Genomic DNA, 12,314 nt, shown 5'->3' with positions numbered 1-12,314 from the left:
GAAGGAAATACAGCAGACCTGGCTGCACAGTTTGTAGCAACTTGTCACAACCTGAGGAACAGTGAGTGACCAATATACTCTGTATTGTATATCAAATGTGTGTAACCCTAGTTGCTAAACATACATTCATTCCTTCACATAGTTTATTGATACTCACTCTGCAGTGGAGGGTCAGGGTACAGGAGCTGAATACACAGCAACCCAGATCCTCTGTCGAGGCACTGACACACACACACAGATATACACACACACACACACACACACACACACACACACACTTAGGCTGATACACAGGGCAGGGAATATAATATAAAATTGATATTTATGTTGATGCTTTGGCAACATTGTTTGTAGACTTTCATGCCAATAAAGCGAAGAGAGAGAGAGAGAGTGAGAGAGAGAGAGAGAGAGAGAGAGAGAGAGGGAAGCAAAGGGAGTATTGAAGGTGTTGAAGGTGTTAAAGGTGATGAAGGTGAAGAGGAGGGACATCAGTCTCTGAAACTGAAAACAGAGGTGACCAGGTGGAAGACTGAAAAATGGAGGAGCTAGAGAAGTGTGATGGGAGGGGTGGGTGAAATAAGACAGCCAACAGATGGGTAAGGAGGGAGGAAGGAAGGAGGAGAGAGGAAAGGAGACAAGGGGGAAGAAGACAGAGGAAGACAAGAGAAAGGACAGCAGAGAGTGATGATGATGAAAAGGATGATGCAGAGGAAGGGAGGGACATCAGAAAAAGAGAGGGAGGGCGGGGGGGCAAAAAGGCGAAAAGAGAGATAAATCATCTGTATGATAGAGAGCTTTGGTCAGAAAGCTGCCAGACCTCAGCAGCTTCTCCTCTCCTCCTCTCTCTCTGATGATGGAGACCCTGGAAGGAGGTGAACTCTGCTTTCCACAGCTCCTCAACACTTCCTGCAGGAAGCAGATGCGTCCTCACTCTGAGGCCATGCTCCTCTACATTCTGCTGTCCTCCATCTCTCTGCTCACTGTGGCTCTCAACCTGCTGGTCATCATCTCCATCTCCCACTTTAGGTGGCCATTGATTTGGCATATACAAATCTTTATAGAACTGGTAGACTTATAAAAACAAATGGCTCAAAGACTAGAATAGAGGTACTGTCACATCTTGGCCATTGATGGGAAGAGAGAAGTTGCTAAATAATGCTTTTGTATTTTCATAATGCTTGATATCTGCTATATCTTGTGATGAGATATACTACTGATACTACAAATATTAATGAATATAATGCTTGCTCTTTTTATACACTTTTACAAAAAGAAATTGCTCATGGACTAGAACAAAGATACTGTTATATCTTGGCCTTTGATGAGAACAGTCAGATTGCTAAATAATGCTTCTTTGTATTTAATGATACTTCATATCTGCTATAATGCTCCTTTTTCTCTCCAGGCAGCTCCACACCCCCACCAACCTCCTCCTCCTCTCCCTGGCTGTCTCAGACTTCCTCACAGGCCTCCTGATGCCAGTTGAAATCCTCCTTGTGGGGTCCTGCTGGTTACTGGGTGACCTCATGTGTGCTTTGTCCTTCTTCGCTGTCTTTATCATCATCTCTGCCTCAGTAGGAAACATGGTGCTCATATCAGTCGACCGCTATGTGGCTATTTGTGACCCTCTGTGTTACCCCACCAAAATCACTCAGAGAAGAGTTAAAATATGTGTTTGTCTGTGTTGGGTCTGTTCTTTTTTCTATAGCAGTCTGATTCAAAAGGATTTCCTGGGACAACCAGGCGGGTATAATTCCTGTATTGGAGAGTGTGTGGTTGTCATTAACTACATTGCAGGAGCTGTTGAGCTTGTTTTCACCTTTATTGTTCCCATAACTGTCATCATAGTTCTGTATATGAGAGTATTTGTGGTGGCTGTGTCTCAGGCTCGTGCCATGCGATCCCACATTGTGGCTGTCACACTCCAGCGTTCAGTGACTGTAACTGCTAAGAAATCTGAGAGGAAAGCAGCCAGGACTCTTGGTATTGTCATTGCTGTGTTTCTAATGTGTTTCTGTCCATATTACTGTGTCACTCTCACAGCCCAGGACAACATGGCCAGTGCTTCTTCTGAGATCTTTCTGGTCTCTCTGGTCTATGTTAACTCTTGTTTAAACCCTGTGATCTATGCCTTTTTCTACCCCTGGTTTAGAAAATCTATTAAACTGATTGTTACACTTCAGATACTGCAGTCTGACTCCTGTCAGGCCAACATACTGTAAAGAGAGGCTGTGGAGGGATTTAAAGGAGCCCTTCTGTCAAGGAGAAAATGCCAGAAGTCTGCACAAAAACAAAACAAAAAAAAACATGCTCCAAAACATGTTTTTTCTTTTTTCATATATTCTGTACTTGATATAAATCTTTAAAAAACAAGATGTTTATCAGACAATCTGTGTCTACCTCTGCTGGACATTGTCAGTGTCAAATCTAGAATATACCCTGCTATCCTTTCATTGCTCATGTTGGCATTCACCTTAAAGGATAATTCTGTAGATTTTCTGCCTGGGCCTTATTTTCATGGCTTTTACCATCATGAAAATTGATTGTGTGAAAGGTTTTGTGATTTACTTCACTGTAAAGCTTTATTGTTTGTAGAGCATGCTGCTCTCCAATACACACCCAGGAGGGCTAAGACAATCTCCAACAGTCTCCAACAACACAGACTAACCTGCTCCTGTGTTTGAATACAGAAATCTCTGCAGCGATGGACCGTGAACTGTTCTCTTTGTTTCATTCACTACCATTGAGCAAAGCCAGCTGATATTTACTAGTCATATTATGCTTCAGAAATAGTACACATTGATCTTTTAAAGGTCCCATATTCTACACTTTCCAGTGTTTTATTTTATGTCTTGAGATCCATTCAAAGCTGTTTGTGTGGTGTCATGTACCAAAAACACTCTCAATCCATTTTTACCTTGCCAAGAACAGGCTGTTTCTGTTGCTGTGTCTTTAAGGCTCATTAATATTAACGACCCCTCTGTTCTGATTGGCTAACTGTGAAGTGAGTGAAACATGAGACACCGCGGCCCGGCAGCTACAGGTAATAATAATAATAATAATAAACTTTATTTGTGTAGCACCTTTCATACAAGAAATGCAGCTCAAAGTGCTTTACAACAAAGAAATCACATGCACAAAGTGCTTCACATAAAACTTGATAATGATAGTGAAAATAAGATAAAGAGGAGAATAGAATACATAAAATACATCTTCACATGAAAATAGACATAGAATGAGCATAACATAAGATGAAAAATAAAACCCACTGAATAATAATAGTAAAAATATGAGGAATGCATAACATAAGATGGAAAATAAAACCCACTGAATAATAATAATAAAAAATAAAGTTAAAAAATAGAGTACATAGGATGCATAAAATCAAGTAAAATACAACATTTTAAAAGAAGTGCAGCAGTGCATAAGTGCAAAGAAAAAAAAAAAAAGTTTAAGGAAAAGTCATAGCTAGTTAAAGGCTAAAGTGAAGAGATAAGTTTTTAGCTTTCTTTTAAAAATATTTAGCGAGCTGGCTTCCCTGATATCTATAGGTAGTGTGTTCCATAGATTTGGGGCGTAATTGACAAAGGCCGCATCCCCGATTTTCTTTTGGCTGTTGCTGGAAACCTCCAATAAAGCAGCAGCAGATGATCGCAGTGTTCTTGAAGGCAGGTAGTGAACAAGGGAGTTAGCAATGTAGCTTGGTCCTAGCCCAATAAGGGCTTTGTATATAAGGAGGAGGACCTTAAAATCAATTCTAAATGTTACAGGAAGCCAGTGTAGAGCAGCTAAAGCTGGACTAATGTGCTCTCTCCTCTTCGTTCTGGTTAATAGCCGAGCTGCAGAGTTTTGAATGAGCTGAAGTCTCTCAGTGTTTTTTTTCGGGAGACCGGTAAAAAGTGCGTTACAGTAATTGAGTCCGCTTGAAATAAAGGCATGAATCAGTTTTTCAGCATCTTTTTGATTTATAAATGGCCGTACTTTACCTATGTTTCTAAGGTGGAAAAATGGTGTTTTCGTCACCTTGTTAATGTGGGACTTGAAGCTTAGATCTGAATCTAGGATAACACCAAGACTTGTAACCTCAGATTTAATCCAGGGAGTCAATGTTCCCAGATTATTAAACAGCATTTCTCTTTTTGTTTTAGGGCCGACTAGTAGGATTTCAGTTTTGTCCTCATTTAACTTTTAAAAAATTTTGCTCATCCATTTATTTATTGCCAAAAGACAAGTAGTAATGGAGTTTATAGCTGCAGCATCATTTGGTTCAGCAGAGATGTACAGTTGCGTGTCATCCGCATAACTATGGAAACATGCATCGTGCTCTCTAATGATGTCACCAAGTGGCAGCATGTATAGTGAGAATAATAATGGACCAAGGCAGCTCCCTTGTGCAACCCCAAAACAGATGTCATGTTTCTCAGACACATGATCTCCAAGACTGACGTAAAACTTTATCCCTTTGATGTATGTTTTGAACCAGTTTAACACACAGTCAGAAAGACCAACCAACTTTTCAAGACGATTGATTAAGATATCATGGTCAATCGTATCAAACGCTGCACTTAGGTCCAAGAGGACAAGAATCGAGGCCTTATTTTCATCAGAATTTAGTCTGAGGTCGCTGATTATTTTAGTAAGAGCAGTTTCAGTGCTGTGGTATGTTCTAAAGCCTGATTGAAATTCCTCCAGCATATTATTTTCTTTAAGAAAGGAGTTTATTTGCACTGAAACTACCTTTTCAAGTATCTTACTAATGAATGGAAGGTTGGATATCGGCCTATAGCTCGTCAGTGCATTACCATCTAGGTTGGGTTTCTTTAGTAAGGGTTTTACAACAGCTGTTTTGAATGCATCTGGGAAGATGCCTGTTTGAAGGGATGTATTTATAATCTTCAGGACATGACTTGAAACACTATCGAACACCCGCTTAAAAAATGCTGTAGGTACAGGGTCAATACATGAGGAGGAGGAGTTACACTCTGTGACAGTCTTGCAAAGCTCAGTTAATGTAATACAAGTGAATTTTCCCATGGTTACATCTTCTTTACAGGGTTTGCTGAGGTTATCTGTGTTTACATCAGCAGCAATGCTGGTTCTAATTGAAGTTATTTTGTTATTGAAGAACAATGCAAGTTCTTCACAATTTGATGCAGAGGACTGCGGACGGGTGGGGGCAGTGTTGAGTAGCTGGTCAATATTCTAGAGTTTCCAGCATTCTCTGTAATAATCTTAGAAAAGTAATCCTTTCTTGCTAGACGTATTGCTTTGTTATAGACAGTCATGGCTTCTTTGTATTTATTACAGTGAACTGTGAGCCTGGTTTTCCTCCATTTTCTTTCAGCTGCTCGACAGATTCTCTTAATCTCATTAACACTGTTATTGTTTAACCATGGGGAGATTCTGTCAGTCGACCTCTTTTTAACCTTTAGTGGAGCAACAGTATTTAAAGCAGATGACGGTATTGAAGGTATTGTTGAAATTTTCAACCATCTCATTTAAAGAGCAGTCAATTCTGTATGACTCAAATGATTTCATAACATTAGAGAACTTTGCTTCAGCCTTGCTATCTAGGAATCTCTTTTGAACCAAAAAATCCCTTTTAGTCTTTGTTAAGATTAGGCTGGCATCAAAAAACACACAGTGATGGTCAGAAATAGGTAATTCTAATACTGAAACATTGTCAGTGTTTAACCCTGTTGTTAATACCAAGTCTAGAATGTTACCATGCTGATGAGTGGCTTCATTTGCATGTTGGGTAAGTTCAAAGCTGTCCAGTAAATTCACAAGCTCCATAGCTTTGGAGTCATTCTTTTTGTTGATATGAATATTCAGGTCTCCATTCAGGATTAATCTATCATATCTAGTGATACCAAGTGAGATCAGCTCTGAGAATTCCTGCAGAAACAGCGATGAATATCTTGGTGGCCGATACAATGCAATGATGAGCACTGATAATTCTGCTTTGAGCTCAAGAGCAAGAGGTAGGGAAAACTCTCCGGTAATAAACAATGACACCCGCTCAACCGCTTTGAAAAAAACACTTTGTTAGTCTATTATTTCTCACAAAAATGATAATGAGCGAACCTTTGTGACGCCACAAAGTTACGGAAGTCCAAACGGCTCGTTTAGAGGCTCGCTTTTCTAATATGGATTGTGTGGATTTAGTTGGCGACCGTGCGTTTTGATACTTTCACCATGTTTAGATAAACCATCCAACTCCTTTATAATCAAGGGAAATCCCACAATTACACAATATGGGACTTTTAATGTGCTCAGGTTCCACAACAGGGACAAACAGGGCTAGCCAGGATTTACTCATCATTTATATCACTGATTTGCCCTGAAATAACAAAAGTATAGTCTGCACACTATAAGCTCCCTTTAACAAAGACCACGCCTCAATGGAATCCAGTTTAAACAGTTTATTGTAATTTGTAATGTTGGGTGAATTGAAGGAACCCAGGGAGATGAGACTCAGGGTGGGGGCATCGTCTTAAGGCCCTGACACACCAGGCGTCGGTGTCCCTAGTTTTTGCGGTGTGTCCCGCATCGTCGGCACTAGTCGGACCCTGTCGGCGGCTTTTCGGCCGATTGAGCGTGTTGAATCGGCGTCGGAGCCCGTCGGTGAGAGAGATCACTCTGATTGGTAGTTCGTTGTTTTGCCTCTGGATGATTGGACTGATAAATTCCTTCAACATGTGGAACTGAACAGGAAAGAGCCGAGCGAAATTTTTCAAATCGGAGGTTTCATTTATCTCCAGCTCTCGACACAGGTTCGGGAAAGCCCCTTGAGCCTGTCGCTGGAGTATTCATGATTTCACCCATTTAGTGCGGTTTCTCCTTATTTTTCGCCTCCGCCTCTTCCTTTCTTCTTCCACAACCAAAAGACCAAGGGCTGACAACGCCAGTGCCATTTGCAACTTCTTATCAGACATATGGTTATTTCCCCTCACGCAGGCGCAGAACGTACGTGCTAGTTGGCCGTCGGCTGTAGTCTTTGCGGTGTGTTCAAGTGCAACTTTTTGGACCAGACGCAGGCGACGTGAGGCGATGCAACAGTCGGCCTTCGTCGCCGCTGGTTCTTTGACGTCGGTTTGGTGTGTCAGGGCCTGTGATGCATGATGCTAAGCTAATTTGGCTCCAAGATAGCTGATAAGTAGATAACAGTAGTGCCCTCCTCAAATGGCCTTGTCCCTACCAGGTGTACTGATCAGTCCAGCTGCCTGATCTGCGCCGCACATGCATTTGCCTGGGCAGTTTACGTTACTGTCCAACATGATCCCAACTTGGTTAATGTAACACCAAGTATGGATGTCTGCAGGCTGGATAAGGGGGTGTGGGCACAGCGTGGGCATTCCAACAACATGCGGTGCATTTCATTAGTCGGCCATCTTAAGTGCCGTTCCATTACTCTGGTAACTCAAGTGAACTTTCTGAGATCGACCCTTCAAGGGCCGAGGGAGCTACTCAACAACAATGTAGACTTCATAAGCGTATCTTACCCAGGATGCATTGTGATCGTCCGTCATTTCCAGTGCACGAACAGGTGATATACTGTATATAAATGTAAGTAAACAAACAATATTTAGAGGATTTAGACATATTTATGAAATGAACTCATCTGCAATATTTTATACTCATTGTTCTGTGTAAGTTTTATTACTGATTATTATTATTTATTATTAGGCCTGCTTAAGGGCAAATGCATTCCATTTCAAATATTCTGCTCCCCCTCATACTCCGCCTCCCTACTCTGCAAGGGGCCACTCGCGTGATGCATGGTGCTATGCATTACCGAGTGCCAAGGGGAAGTGAAGGAGGGCCTGTTAAATGACTAATCAGTCCCACCAGGATTTCGCAGAGTTTTTTTGTGATTATTGCAGCCAAAAATGCTTGATTTTGCTGCAGCTTTTCTCAAAAATTGTGATACAATTTGCGGGGTTTTATGTGCTCTTTTTGCGGTAAAATTGCGGGAATTGGGAAAAATTGCAAGCAAAGGAAAAAAAAAATGTTTTCTCTCTCTCTCACTCACTCACTCACACACGCACACACACACACACACACACACACAGCCTCCCCCTATTCTCTCCCACTCTCCGTTTAAGCTATTAACTCTTCCAAGAGCTTGAATTTTGCACTCACCTCGATTCTTGCTGCTTTTCTTTTGTTTTGCACGGTCTATAGCAGTCATTTTTGTTGGCAGGTGAGCTTTATTCATCTTCCACCTGAATGCGCGCTGCGATGACGTAAGTTACCACGACACCGAATGCGACAATTGGTCCAAATCACAAGCGATCTGTTGATTTGGCCATTTCATGCGGAAAAGTTGCGGCAATTTTGCAAAACTGCAAGCTCTCGCAAATATTGCAGAGATTTCTTGAATTTGCGTTAATTATTGCGATCGCAAAATCGCAAGTTCCTGGAGGGACTGACTAATGATGTACGGAGGACAGCACATCATTTTTGGTTTGTACAGCAGATGGCACTGAAGCACAAATGCATTCCTGGAATTTGGCTTTGCATTTCTGAGTTTTGAGTTTGCGTTTCTCGGACAGAGGTTTAAGGGGCGGATTGGTGTGGGTTTGCTGCTCTTCTAGTAGTCAGAGCAGAGATTGAGTGACAGGATTCTAAATTCCTCCCTCTGTGTGTATGTCTATCCCCCCGTCCCATTACGCCCTCTAAGCACTCCCCCTTCATTTTGAGTGACACTCAGTCAGAAGTGTTAGTGTTGTATCAGAAGGGCCACTCACAGGAGGAGTCGAGGCCAGAGGGTGAAGGACTTGCAGCAGCAGCTCTGGGACGCAATTCCCTCTATCATCGTTTCCTGTTGACATGGCCTGCTGTTGTCATAGTTGCAGCGTATGTTTTCAATTTTATTGGAGATATGCAACGCTGCCCATAGTCCATAAAAATTGACATTACACAGATTGACTTCCATTACCATTAGAATTGGGAGAGCAAAATGATATGAGTAGGGAGGATGGATTGGGAAGGGAGGAGCGAAAAGAAGACCGGGGGGGGCGAGAGAAGAGGTGAGGAAGTAGAGTGACAGCAGCAGAGATAATGAAGAGGATGATGGAAAGGAAGAGGGACATCAGTCTCAGGAGACAGAATGGGAGGAAAGGAAGCAAAGGGAGGAGAGGGATAAATCAGCTGTATGTTAGAGAGCTTTGGTCAGAAAGCTGCCAGAGCTCAGCAGCTTCTCCTCTCCTCCTCTCTCTCTGATGATGGAGACCCTGGAAGGAGGTGAACTCTGCTTTCCACAGCTCCTCAACACTTCCTGCAGGAAGCAGATGCGTCCATCGGCCATGCTCCTCTACATTCTGCCATTCTCCATCTCTCTTCTCACTGTGGCTCTCAACCTGCTGGTCATCATCTCCATCTCCCACTACAGGTGGCCATTGATTTTGTCATATATAAATCTGGTAGACGTATCAAAAGAAATGGCTGATAGACTAGAAGAGAGTTACTATCACATCTTGGCCTTTGATGAGAAGAAAGAAGTTGCTAAACAATGCTTTTGTATTGTTAGAATGCCTGATATCTGCCACATCTACTGATTAGATATACTACTGATACTGCAAATATTAATGAATACAATGCTCCTGTTTCTCTCCAGGCAGCTCCATACCCCCACCAACCTCCTCCTCCTCTCCCTGGCTGTCTCAGACCTCCTCGCAGGCCTCCTCTTGATACCGACTGAAATCCTCCTTGGAGGGTCCTGCTGGTTCCTGGGTGACCTCATGTGTGCTTTGTCTTTCTTTGTTGTCTTTACCATCATCTGTGTCTCAGTAGGAAACATGGTGCTCATATCAGTCGACCGCTATGTGGCTATTTGTGACCCTCTGTGTTACCCCACCAAAGTCACTCAGAGAAGAGTTAAAATCTGTGTTTGTCTGTGTTGGATCTGCTCTTTTTTCTATAGCAGTCTGATTCTAAATGATCACCTAGGACAACTAGGCAGGTATAATTCCTGTGTTGGAGAGTGTGTAGTTGACCTAAACTACATTGCAGGAGCTGTTGACCTTGTTTTCTCATTTATTAGTCCCATAACTGTCATCATAGTTCTGTATATGAGAGTATTTGTGGTGGCTGTGTCTCAGGCTCGTGCCATGCGATCCCACATTGTGGCTGTCACACTCCAGCATTCAGTGACTGTAACTGCTAAGAAATCTGAGAGGAAAGCAGCCAGGACTCTTGGTATTGTCATTGCTGTGTTTCTAATGTGTTTCTGTCCATATTACTATCCCTCTCTGGCAGGGCAGGAGACCGAAAATAGCAGTTTGTCTTCAGCTTTTGTGATCTGGCTGTTGTATTTCAACTCCTGTTTAAACCCTGTGATCTATGCCTTTTTCTACCCCTGGTTTAGAAAATCTATTAAACTCATTGTTACACTTCAGATACTGCAGCCTGACTCCTGTGAGGCCAACATACTGTAGAGAGATATACTGTAGATTTCCATAACTGGAATTATCCTTTAACATTTTGGCCATTTAGGTGACACTCTTATCCATAGCTGCTACAATAAGTGAACTGTTATAGGTTCAGTATCTTGCTCAAGGACACTTGGACAAGGTATATGGCTGTATATGGACACACATTGGCTGCAGATATCAAACCTGTGTCTTTTCAGTTACAGGACTGGCTCTGCCTTTGAATTCATATAACTCCTATTCAGCTTTTGGTTAGATAATTGTGTTCTAATTGGAGTCGTTCTTTGATTGCTGTATTCATTTTCTTCTGTTTTGTTGTTTCCATTTTCCAAATCACAGTTGCAAGCACCATGAAATGTTTTAGGCAAGAACCCAGTTTCATGTAAGCTGTGAATTCGACATTGCATATGTATATCACAGCAAGTATGGCATCTTTACATTTTAAAAGTTACAAATATTAAGAGTTAGTCCTTTCTTTTCTCTCAAACAGGGCTTACAGTTTTAGATAAAGACCATGTGCTTTTGATCTTTTCATTGGGGGAAGGATAGCCTTGTGGTTAGTGAGTTCATCTCCCAGCTGAAGGGCCCAGAGTTGGAACTGCCTTGGCAAACCCCACTCTGCCTGAGCATGGAGAAGGATAGCAACTGTTGAGTTTTATGAAATATGTGGTGTTAGATTGTATGCCTCTAATAGCACTTTTTGTCTGGAAGAAATATTGGTTAAGAAAGAAGTATTCTATTCTTATTTCAATGTTTGCTGTATTTTATTTATTTAATCATTTTTCTCAATCCAGTCACAGTCTTAAGCCCCATCAAATGTTTTTAGGTAAACACACAAGGCAGAAGATTACAGCATCATTGTTCATATTTTTGTCCCATATGGATACACTCATAAAATCAGACACAAGGTGCACAATTTTAATAAATCATAATGAAGTAAAGCTTCAGAAATCATGGTCTCTATGAGACAGTCTGTGTCCTGTGTGTCCCTCTCCTGTTTATTAGTACTACATCTAAAATATAACCTGCACGGCAGTCAGTCAATCAGTCAGTCAGTCAGTTATTGACAAGTAGGCCTACTGTGTACATGGAAGGCAGTTTGTTATTTGTTATTTCATTTTATTTGTTTTCTGTTTTGTTTTTTGTTTTTTACATGAAAATTATTTTGTGAAATGCTAATTGTTTTCTAATTTGTTAAATTGTTTTGTGAAATGTGGTTATGCTTTGCACTTCCAGGCCAATGTAGCACATATCCACGTTTGGAAAGTTTACATTCAAGATGTAATCCACTAGAGATTAGTGATTACTAGTTTAAAGAGTAATCCGTAACATTCTGTTGTAATTTTCAAACTCAGGCTCCTAGTACCTCCTGCCTTACAGTGCAGGCACTTGGGAAGAGTATGGCAACCTAACACCACAAATGGTTTGAGCAAAATTAGAACAATTTCTCCAGAACATTGCAATTTTCCCACAACACTGGGCTAGTAAACCTTGCCTTAAACAGAGGATCTATAAATGTCAGAAGGCGTGACGTTTCGTCATTTTGTCTGAGAGGAGTATAGCCTAGATTTAACCAGAATGCTTATAATTCTATGAAGGTAAAGGCCACCAAGGTTAACTGCTAGCTAATATGTCAATGTAGCAAAGACAAGACTGGTTATATGTGGTTTTGTAGATGTCCCATAGTCGTCTCACCCAGGATGCTTGTTTTCAACAATAACTGCTCAACAAACTGGTTGCAGAACTTTTATTTGGACTGGGGAAAGTGGAACAGAAATCTGACTACATTTTGGTTCTTAAACAGAAAATAGACCTAAAATAGAATTTACATGTTATTCTAATGGTGTTGGACAGTTAATCTTAGAGAGAGAATTATTC

General features: G+C 41.4%; 2 protein-coding genes across 2 annotated transcripts; both read left to right on the top strand.

Moving 5' to 3' along the window:
* Positions 1 to 766: 766 nt before the first annotated feature.
* On the top strand, positions 767 to 2,222 carry LOC144539904 (trace amine-associated receptor 13c-like). The gene is made up of 2 exons (XM_078286222.1): positions 767 to 1,026; positions 1,406 to 2,222. The coding sequence occupies exons 1-2, from the start codon at positions 851 to 853 to the stop codon at positions 2,220 to 2,222; spliced, it is 993 nt and encodes a 330-aa protein (XP_078142348.1). The 5' UTR covers positions 767 to 850.
* A 7,005-nt stretch (positions 2,223 to 9,227) lies between these two features.
* On the top strand, positions 9,228 to 10,442 carry LOC144539917 (trace amine-associated receptor 13c-like). The gene is made up of 2 exons (XM_078286246.1): positions 9,228 to 9,397; positions 9,623 to 10,442. Exons 1-2 carry the CDS (start codon positions 9,228 to 9,230, stop codon positions 10,440 to 10,442), a joined length of 990 nt encoding a protein of 329 aa, XP_078142372.1.
* Positions 10,443 to 12,314: the final 1,872 nt, after the last annotated feature.

Source organism: Centroberyx gerrardi, chromosome 10 (genome assembly GCF_048128805.1).
Source record: "Centroberyx gerrardi isolate f3 chromosome 10, fCenGer3.hap1.cur.20231027, whole genome shotgun sequence".
Taxonomy (NCBI): Eukaryota; Metazoa; Chordata; class Actinopteri; order Beryciformes; family Berycidae; genus Centroberyx; species Centroberyx gerrardi.
The sequence above is the reverse complement of the archived record's forward strand: the minus strand, read 5'-3'. Positions and strand labels throughout refer to the sequence as shown.

What these genes read in the sequence shown, in the direction of transcription:
- LOC144539904 (XM_078286222.1), top strand. Translation starts at nt 851, where the DNA reads ATGATGGAGACCCTGGAAGGAGGTGAACTCTGCTTTCCACAGCTCCTC. An exon ending in ATCTCCATCTCCCACTTTAG is followed by an intron (nt 1,027 to 1,405) that starts GTGGCCATTGAT and finishes TTTTCTCTCCAG; the next exon opens with GCAGCTCCACACCCCCACCA.
- LOC144539917 (XM_078286246.1), top strand. Translation starts at nt 9,228, where the DNA reads ATGATGGAGACCCTGGAAGGAGGTGAACTCTGCTTTCCACAGCTCCTC. An exon ending in ATCTCCATCTCCCACTACAG is followed by an intron (nt 9,398 to 9,622) that starts GTGGCCATTGAT and finishes GTTTCTCTCCAG; the next exon opens with GCAGCTCCATACCCCCACCA.